The sequence below is a fragment of the Argiope bruennichi genome, chromosome 6, assembly GCF_947563725.1.
Source record: "Argiope bruennichi chromosome 6, qqArgBrue1.1, whole genome shotgun sequence".
Lineage (NCBI taxonomy): Eukaryota > Metazoa > Arthropoda > Arachnida > Araneae > Araneidae > Argiope > Argiope bruennichi.
Genome location: NC_079156.1, coordinates 79,329,805 through 79,340,742, shown reverse-complemented (window position 1 = coordinate 79,340,742; position 10,938 = coordinate 79,329,805). Strand labels below are relative to the sequence as shown.

The following is a 10,938-nucleotide window of genomic DNA, read 5'->3' as shown; positions in this document are numbered from 1 at the left end:
TTTTGGAGATGTTTCTATAAATGTATGAAATGGGAATGGATATAAAGAGGAAATTATCATCCAGTACTTCAAGTCATTTTTTTCAACATGCCTTCTAAACCACCACCAAAACTGAAAATGGCATTATTGTTAAAAATTAGTATACATGAGGCAAAAAAAGAAATTATTTCTATGGATGAAACTTCACCATTCAAAAGATAATTTAAGTCATTTACAACGAATTTGCAAAGTTGTCTTCATCTATAGGTATCCAGATCTTTTATTCTGTTGCACTTTATTCACCAGACATTAATCCATAATTTCTATGGTTTAGGATTCATTGTAGGTGTGTGTCAAAAATTTAATTTTCAAAAAGAAGCTGGAAAGTTCTTATTAACCTCAAAAATTATACAATTTTAAGTATAAAAAAAAAAAAAGAACATTTGAATTTGTATGTGACAATTTTTACACTAAGTATCATTATTTTGTTCCTCCAAAAGCTCTTACTTTGCAAACATTACCCATTAAATTTCTTTCCTGCATTCTGTTCTTCCTCATTATACTGTTTTAAATTTAAAGGGGGTAAAAAACAATCCACAATGAACCAAAATTTCTTTTTAATTGCATACTCTTTTACAAACTTTAAAAATATTGTTGTCATCTTGACTTAAACAAGAAACAGCCTAAAGCAGTATTATATACACATATATACACAATGTGTATTATGCAATAAAAAACAATGCATTTCAGTTATTAATAGCAAAAACAAAGGGTTCTCTTTTTCGAAATTTTTACAAGCATATCAAATTATCAAAACAGCACAATAATGCCTTTTTGGTTGTGAAAATTTTCAAATGACCTAAATGATAAAAAGAACAAGAAAAACATTTTTCTTCAAGTCTCTTTCCCCCCCAAGTCTAACTGTATAATTTACGAAAAACAGCAACCAAAATAAATAATAAGAGGGAAGGGAAAAGGAGAAAAGAATTCACACTACGTAATTAACAGCCAACAGTGCTGCCAATAACTAAATATGTTTCAATAATTTGTACTTTGAAACATAATGGCAACACTGCCAAGTTTCAAACACATGACAATCCACAAACACAGACAGAAAAAAATTGCTTAATGCAGACACTGATATAAATTTTGAAGACAGTATATCTATGTAGTTATATATATTGTATATAAATGTACAGAGTTAATAGTTAGATTTTAAAAATTATTTAAAATGGAGAAAAAATACAGTAGAACTTCCCAGGGCTCCCAACATTTCATGTTCCCTTTTCAATAATGTGAATTAAACACATACATTTAGAGGTATAAAAATTGTCACTTTTTTTTGTAGAAATAGGGCATGTTTTATTTATTAAACTACAATTTTTCAGCAGTTACAATTTATTATCTTTTCGTTGTTTCTATTAAATTTGGATAGCAATGGGATTTTTTAAATTTTAATTACAAAGGCAATGGGAATACAACTAAAAAAATGTTATTACATCTTAGTGTTTAGTAAACTCCATCATCTCTTAACATTTCAACAGACCTTTTATTTTTTTAAAAATATTATGTACATTTTCAGGATTTTATAATGCACAAACTGGACATCTCCAGCTAAGAATGCAGCCCACAAGGTATACTGCCAGAGAAAGGGCAATGCAACAGCAAGAGAGACTCACAAACTAGATTTGGAGATATCCGGCGGTAAGATCATCGCTCAAAAAACAGGCTCTTCATGAGTTGTTGGTATTTCTTCTTCTTCATGCAAGAAAATCATAAATTTCCCCCTTTTCACTTTGAGGCATACATTCAACTTTGACAGAAATAATAAACAAAATATTGCACTTACAATGGCAATATATTATCTGGATAAGTGCATGCAAAATTCCACACTTGGTTAAATATAATACACGAACAATTAAGTCTAACTATTGCTTCTTTGGCAAGCACATCAACATTCTTTGCTATACAAGACAATTTCAAAGAAAAGTTTCTTTTTTTAAAAAACAATAATTATTTTATTCCTTTTTAAACAATTGTGCATACAGTTTACAAGGCTAATGAGTAGTTTATTATTGAAATTAACAAAGAACTAATATTTCTTTCTTGCTTTTCTTAAGTGGGAAGTCAATTCACTTCCCAAGTTAAAATCAGACCTTCACAATTAGATTGCACAGAAACCAAACTGAGTGATACACAGGGATTAAAATCTTGTCTCTTCTTTTTTTACAAATACAAGATGACTTCATTGAAAAAGAAAACAAAGTTACACAACACAATAAAAAACAAGAATCTCTCTATTTTGATAATAACCAGTTATCTGTTTTGACTGGACAAACAGTGCAAACAATGACTTTTAAATATTTCTGCATTTACTACTATAAAAAAGGGATTTAGTTCCATTCACGCATGCAATTTAGTATATGTGTAAATAAAAAATACACTGGACAATCCTGAGTTTTACTTCCTATTTAGTTAAGTTACTCTAAAAAATGAGAATCTGTAGGGCAAATGCAAGGATTTTGGTCAAGCCTGGTCAAATTCTATATACATTTACACACACGCAAACTCACACACACGCACACACATACATATATATATTAAGCTTTTTTAATTTTAGCTTAAACTGAGTAAACATTTTTTAAAACAAAAAACTTGATTAAATATACTTCTGTCAGCACAAAAAAAAACACTTAAAACACAATTTTATATACATATATTAGATGAAAGAAAAACTTTAATAACTAATTTGTATTTAAAAATTCAAATTGCTACGTTTGCTTTTCATTCATAAATTAACACCACATTGTCAATTTGGAAGACAACAGAGATTAACAAAATGGCATACTGTAAAATATAATTTAATAATAATAATAAAACAATTGATTCGGTTCAATAGTTCCAAAACTTAAGTAGAGATTGCAGTTTAAAAAAAATTATCTGTAATAAAGCACCAGTGAAATCTCTCAAGAAGAACAAGAGCAACAAAACATCTTTTTTAAAAGAAAAGAATATTGAATCTTGATTTAAAAACTGTAAATGATAAAACAACTATTTAGCTACACTGAAACAAAATTATATATCAAATTATCATTAAGAATTTTCTGTCAACGCAATAAATACTATCCAAATATGTTGCTAACATCTCTACAACTTAATATATAAATTCATCATAATAGTATAACAATAATAAAACTAATCCAATTCTAAAATCAAAAGTTGACTAGACTAAACTAACAAATGCATAACCACCGAAAGAAGAGGCCCCCTTTCTTTCTGAAATATATAAACTACAGTAATTCACTTGAAATTAAAATAGGCTGCCATAAATGCAATAGTAGGTACAACAGTTGTCCAATTATGTCACTAATTCAACACAGACAATTGTGGCTGTAGAAACAGGACAGCCACCGATACACAGACTAAATATTCATGTACAGAAACACCTTCAAGTCACAAGAAGAGTGCAATAAAAAGACTACATAAAAAATGCAATTAAATTACATTGTACGACAAAATCTGCAAAGGAAAGTGTAGATTTCAGAGGATGCAAAAATTTAGTGTTGGAAGGGGGTGAAGGTTTTTAGCTAAACCATATCAATCCATCATTTACTATTCTTCGAAAAAACAATGCTGACAAACATTTAAACTGTTTTAGCAAAAAAAGGAAAGTTCCTTCTCCTTTTTCATGAAAGAGAGAAAAAAAGGGGAAAAAAATCAAACTGCCTTTTCTAGAGTCTAGTTATCCACGAGCCATCTTTCACATAATGAAATGGAAGCAACCGTGAGAGTTCCTCAGGGGGGGACAGGGAGTGATCGCACGGAATGAGGCGGCAGCAGCAGAGCGGGTGGCAGTGTTTCGTTTTTCATGGTGCCCACCCTCGCCGCATGCAGAACAGAGAGAAGGGTTACAGGCACCCGTCACAACAGTTCATACTGATGCAGGTGCATCCGCTGAATGATGTCGCGGCAGTCATTGAATACCCGTCGAATGTTCTCTGTGTCCACGGCGCACGTGAAGTGTGGATAGCAATAATGTTTTCCATCGCCACTGGCTGTGCTAATGCGCTGAAAAAAGAATTATACTCATCAAATTTCACTAAATGAAAAAGTGCAAGACATTTATGTTTATCAACAAAATTAATACAAATTACAAATAATAAAAAGTAATGATTATATATTTAAATTCTTTAAACATTCTTTTTGATCGAAGGTTAGAAAACACACACTACTGAGGAGGAAAACTACTATAAGCAGCAAGCACAACTTAGATTTTGGCTGAATATTTTTTTAAATTCTTATTTTAGAAATATATTGAATATATAACTAACTCCCCTCCCAAAAGCAAAAAAGTAGGATACATAAACACATACAAAAATAATAACAATAAATAAAAAGTTAGAGATTGGACGTATTAAAATTATTACCATATATTTCCCCTCATCCTCTAATTATTTGCGTAATATATAATTAATTTGAATCTAAAACATTATACAAATGTTTAAAGAAAAGTAATTAGAATACGTACCAAAAATTCATCCCTTATAAAATATTTAGCTCTCAAAACTTCAGGTTCATCACCTTGATCAGTAACAGCTAGGACGAAAAACAAAATGTATATTCCAAAATAACCTATGTAAACTAAAATGCAAATCTGTAATTAACCTAAATATTGAAGCCTTGAATCATCCTATAATCGTTAAGATATAGCAGATGAAAAATCACAAATAATTCCTATTTGTTTAAGAATTTGTTGACAAAAACATCAATTAGTAAATCTTTTAATGAAAACATTACATTATCTTAACTAATCATAAAGAAGAATATAAATGTGCATGTCCTTCTGTATATAGGTGTGCTGGCATTCTAGAGGCTACAATGTTTGACCAAGATATACAAAATTTGGTACACAGGTACTTTGGCAAGTAAAAATGTGCACCATAGAGCATTATTCTTTTCTGATAATTTAATTAATTGAAGATAAAGCTAAATATTGGCATTTTCGAACTACTTTTAAAAAGAATTTTTTCATGATAAGTAGGTTTCTGTTTAAAGTATGCTTTTATTAAATTTCTGGAAATTTTGTTATGCTTACACATAGTATAACTTCACGACTTTTTAAAATTTTTAACTTTCTAAAGCATTTTAGTTAGAAAATTTTTTTTGTATTAATTGAAATTTAATCAGTTTCAATTTCAAATTAAAAACCACATTTCATGACAGATAACATAAAATTTTGGAGATGCAAAGCACAATGTACAGAATGATGTAAAACTTTTAAAATAATGCATCTAACTCGTCTAACAAAATTTAAAGTCTACAGTACAAAAGTACTTTGCCAAAGAAATAGTTAAGGGCATAAATTATTTAAATGAAAATTTTAATAAATCAGTCTACATAGACCATCTAGTATCCCACAGTGGCTATATATATATATATATATATATATTAGTGTGAATATACAAGCAATTTTCTTTATATACGAGGTGGAAACCCTTTGTTTAACTCCCTTCACTTAGAATATATTTAAATAAAAAGAACTTAAAATTGAAAGTATATAATTACATCATCTTACTTTATAATCACTCAAAACTCAAGAAAGATCAATAATGTAGTAAATAACGTATAAAATCATCCAAGTATTAAAAATTAAAAAAAAAATGCAATCTTGAGAAATAAAAAATTAGACAACTGTCATTATTTTCAAAAAGCAGAAAAAATAATATGAAAGCCTGGTCTTCCATATGGCCATTATATAGAATATTAAGACAACATCAATATAGATAATAAAATCATAAAAATAACATTTTTAACAATCAGTTATCTGGCAGAACTAATGCAACACTCAAAATTGCAAAAGGTAAATTATATTTAATTCAATTAGGAGGAGGGGAAACAAGCACTTTTTTTTTTTTAATGCAAATACAGAGTTCTTAAAAGTAAGGCTCGTAAACTGTAATCCTAAATTTCCGCATGAATTATTTTCAACCACCTCAAAAATATTTTATTCTTACAAATAACACTTTTTGTTAACTCAGTTTAAATTATAAGCTATTATTAATGATGAATTATTTGATTTTTATGGTTACAGATGCAAGTCTCTTTAATACAGGGAGTCTGAAAGTGCCAAAAGCAAGACAATTAGCCACATTTTGACATACGGCTCTTCATTGGATTTCTTTAATTATGACCTAAGATTTTTTTAAATATATTTAAATTATAACGATGCCTCTTTCTTTCAGAGATGTAATCAAATTAACCGATGTTAATATTTCTTAGGTAGTTTATAAGTGGAATATTTTTTTCCCTTTTTAAGAACAGAAATTAAAAAAGATTTTCTAAGAAATAAAAAAAGAGAAATATTTAATGAAGAATATAATGCCTTTTCTTAAAAAAGTAATTCCACAAGAATTTTCTTTGGTTCAAAAAATGTCAGATTTTCTTTTGGAAAAATTTTCCTAAATTCAGATTTTCTAGGAATTTTAACAACCAGTAAACAACAATAACTACATTACAACATAATAATTAAATGACTTTTTTTCTTTCCTCAACACTTTTTCTTTTTATGATTTAAAGTTATTTACTATTTAAAGAACAGTCATTATTTTTTTAAATTTCATAACAAACTGAAAATGTATACAATTCATGATAAGTTATTTCCCTTCAAAAAATTCATATACATACGAACTTCAAATTGAGATAATAAGCACAAGTTATTTTTACAAAAATTTCAAGCCAATTAAAAATTCTTTTTCCTTTTTTTTTTTTTTTTTTTTTTGCTTTGGAAGCGAAAAATTTCTATACCATCGGGTGGCGTTTGATAGTGAGCGAAATCAGGAAAATAATCTACAAGCTTTGATTTTCCAGCTTTGATTTTCTCTGCTAAAAGATCTTGCTTGTTGAGGAACAAAATAACGGATATTGTACGTAGCCATCTGCAATGAAATAAATAAATAAAAGTTAACTAATACCCTATGAATTGATAAAAATAATAAAAGGAAATTGAAATCAAGTAATTTTTTTAACTAATTGATACAGAATCAAAACTAACAAGTTTGCATTTAAATATTTCATTTAAATCAAGTCTTTTCAAATTATTATTGGATGTTACTGAAATTTTAGTACTTTATTAAAGTTGTGTTAAAGTTCTCTAATTGCAATTTCATTATTTTTAAGTATAACTAAAAAAAAAAATAATATAAAAAATTTTTAAGTCAATTCCTACTTTCACAAGAATTGAACTCGCATTCTTCACCTTCACATGAAAAATACCGAAAATCTTGCTTTTTACTGATTGAGCTACTGCCCGTTGATTTCAATTTTAATTACAAACTGCAAAAACTCTATTTAAAGTATTAAAAATTAATTAAATTTCATAATTAATGAATTAATATTTGAAAAAAAACCTGTATTAACATCAAGTGTCATTCACTACAAGTTTTAAAAAATGTATTTGAACTTCAGTGGATGAATAAAAAGTGGAAAATATTTTATTAACGATTGGAAATTTGAATAAGATATATAAATATATATAGAGAGAGTGTGAACTAATAGTAGGAATTGAAAAACAATTTTACAATTCTTAATTAAATTCTATACCATCTATTATAAAATGAAATACCAAAGAAGGGATAAAGAGAAAAAATACATGAAAGCAAATTAGTTTTTTTCTTTCTTTAAAAGAAGTTACAACTAATATCTTAAACATAACTATCAATTTATTTATTTTTTAATTTTAATTGATATATTTTAGAATAAAAACCTGTTATTCCAAATGCTCTTGAACAAATCCAGCGATTCCCTGAGTCTATTCTGATTAGGGTCTTCTCTCAGGACCATGTTATAACTGCTGCAAGCAGTCACAAAAATGATGGCTGTCACATCATTGAAACATTGGATCCATTTCCGCCTTTCATCTCGCTGACCGCCAACATCAAACATGCTAAAAAATAAATAAAAAAATTTGATTGATATAAAAAAAGTAAAAAGTTAAATATCATGCTCTCAATTAGTTATTTTAATGAAATTCATTCCCCTCCCTTTTCCCCCCCCTTCTTTTCATTCAGGTATCTAAGAATTAAACACAAAATTTGTAACTTCGATTAAACTAGAGCTTTTGATTAATAATTTAACTACTGTAAAGTAATGTTTATTTTCATCTAATATTAAATAAATTAATGCAATGAAAAAAATCTTATGAATTAGTTATAAAAATAACAATATGACGGATTCTTGAACACTTATTATTAAAAAAAATTTTTAATTCTTTCCAAAAATAAAATGTTATGATGACATGATTGTAATATTAATATCATAAAAGTGCTCAAGCCTTTAGCTTTCCATTGCACAGACTGATGAAGTTTTAAAGATTATATGTTTAAAACCAAGCAAAAGAGAGAAAAAAATCACAGGTTTGAACTGCCAATAATAAACAATAGTATGATCTGACATATTAGTTCTATTATTTTCTTCACAAGTTTAAAATTATATCAATTATAACAAAGAATAATTATATATGCTTGTGCTTTAATTTATCATCTATAAACAAAACAACAAAAAAAACTGAAATGATTAATTTATTATGTTAGTGAATTTATGGCAGAAATTGTTCTATTTCTATTTAATTTCTTCACATAAAGAGCAAGTAATAAATATGATATGGAAATAATATTTAAAATATCATTTGCACAACCTAAACAAGATATATAATTGATACTCTTTTGACTGATTTTTTATCAATAATTTTAAAACATTAAGTCTCCTCATTTGTGCTTTCATATGACAAAAAATTATGATACATTAAGAGATAATATACTGAAAGTAGGTAATGAAATAGTGCAATGCATAAATACAAAATGATGTTTTTTTAATTATGTAGAATTCATTCTTCTCAAAGGATAATGATTTGATGTAAACACAAAAACTACAGTGCAAAAAAATAAATAAAAAATATACTTTTTTTTATTATAAGGGGTGGGGGGAGGTTAAATATTCATTATATGAATGTAGTTTCAGTAATTCATTTATCATCATATGAATACTGATTTTTAAATATCTTAAATGATTTGACAAATATTACCTTTTTGAAAACAGGGAAATAGTTAGACTTTTCTTTGAAAATTTTCAATAATTTGCAATCAAACCTAATTTTTCTAATCAAATTTTTAAAGTAATTTCCAAATAAGGTTAATAAAAAAATTTTCCATTTATATATATTTTTTTTAAAAAAATCAAGGCAAAAATTAATAAGAATATTATTAATAAGAATTAATATTAATATTAATAAGAAAAAAGTTTGTCAAGAGAAATTAACATCAAAGTTTCTAATAGATTATAATACATGAATATATCTACAACAGACAATTTAATATACATAAGTCATTCTTTGTAAACCATAAAGTACGATTTACAAAAAATTGTGCTTTATTAATTAAGCCATACTTTAGATTTTTACAAAAATAAGTTCAAGTAGTTAAATGCAGAGAATGTGGATTTATTATTAATAGAAGTTCACTTATAATATTTTCAACTTTTAAAAGAAATTAATTAGCATATAAAGGCCTTTCTAGAATAACGAATCAAAGTTTGAGACACTTTACTTTTGTAATATTTTACTGAAATCAAATATTTTATTAAACCTCTAAATCAATAATTAAAATAATGGTATCTAATTAATAAAAAAAATTATAAAATTTTTATTACAGAATTAATATAAATGCAAACACTTTATGGATTTTTTTCCCTTTATTCTCTACTTAATGTTAAAGCAATTTTATAAAAAAAACATTACACATACATTCTTTTAAATTCAAACCCAATTTATAAATTGAAAAAATCTACATTAAATTATGAAAAAAATTATAACTTTTACAAATAAAGGGCTGAAACTTTATTTTTAATTAAAATGAGAAAATTTGTTGCATCAAAAGATTTGAAAATCTTAATTTTTTTTTTTTTTTTTTTTAATTTAGTGGATGTCCAAAATGATTCTTGAAAGTAGCAGAAAGTTAATTTTTCCAACAAATTATTAAATTTAACGAAGCACTGTAATAGCACTTTATATATGTGTTCATGAAATGAACTATAAACACTGCAAAATGAATTCTGTCTAAACTCATTTTATTCAAAAATGAATTTATCCCCCATGAACATTAAAAATAAGTAGTCAAGCTTTGAATTATTTTTAAGTACAAAAAAAAAAACCCTTTTAAACAATATAAAAGCTAAAGAAGCACTTTTCAATACCATACAGTAAAATAAATTTTATTTAAATATCCTTCTTTCCTAGTTTTTATTACTTAAATTCAGTTTTTTGATAAATCTTAAGAAATTGCACAAAGAAACAAATGTTTATTTCTTCTGCAATACTGCACATACATAAAAGAAACAAAATTCTTAATTAATAAGAATTCAATTCACTGTTAAAAACTTCATTAAAGTTGTCCTTTTTATGCTATTCAATTTCTTTAAAGTACAAAAAAAAAGTGCCTTAGCTTTATTTATAAAACAAGCTTTTGTGAGACATTCCTAAATATTTTCAATCTTATTAAGCTATCAATAAATTATATTTATTTATCAATTGCTTTGACATTAAAAATTATTGAATTATGAAAAATGTACAACAAATATTTAACTTCTCCCTTTTACACCATATACTTAAACACAATCTAAAGGTTATAATTATTGCTAATTTTAGTATAACAAATCTTGAAAAGTTAAAAATTGCAAAACATCAAATAGTTTACTCAATCATCTTTAAAATATCTCTTTAAATAAATGCACTACCACCACCTCTTTTCCAAATTTCAGTTTTTTTTTTTTTTTTTGCCTTTTAAAGGAAATTAGATAGAAAAGTACATACTGAAAATTGACTTTATCCACTTGGAACTTTGTTTCAAATATTCCTGAAGTCAAAACACGACATCGAAGGATATCCTGAAATATCAAAAAATGACGAAC

General features: G+C 26.3%; 1 protein-coding gene across 1 annotated transcript in view; it reads right to left on the bottom strand.

Annotated features, from left to right (window-relative positions):
• Positions 1-1,508: 1,508 nt before the first annotated feature.
• LOC129971369 (guanine nucleotide-binding protein G(s) subunit alpha) overlaps positions 1,509-10,938 on the bottom strand; it is a 29,015-nt gene continuing 19,585 nt past the window's right edge. The window contains exons 7-11 of the mRNA XM_056085073.1: positions 10,841-10,914; positions 7,742-7,921; positions 6,784-6,914; positions 4,508-4,575; positions 1,509-4,047 (exon numbers count right to left, since the gene is read on the bottom strand). Of these exons, the coding sequence (XP_055941048.1) occupies positions 3,901-4,047; positions 4,508-4,575; positions 6,784-6,914; positions 7,742-7,921; positions 10,841-10,914 (600 nt within the window). The 3' untranslated portion in view covers positions 1,509-3,900. The remainder of the gene's footprint in view (positions 4,048-4,507; positions 4,576-6,783; positions 6,915-7,741; positions 7,922-10,840; positions 10,915-10,938) is intronic.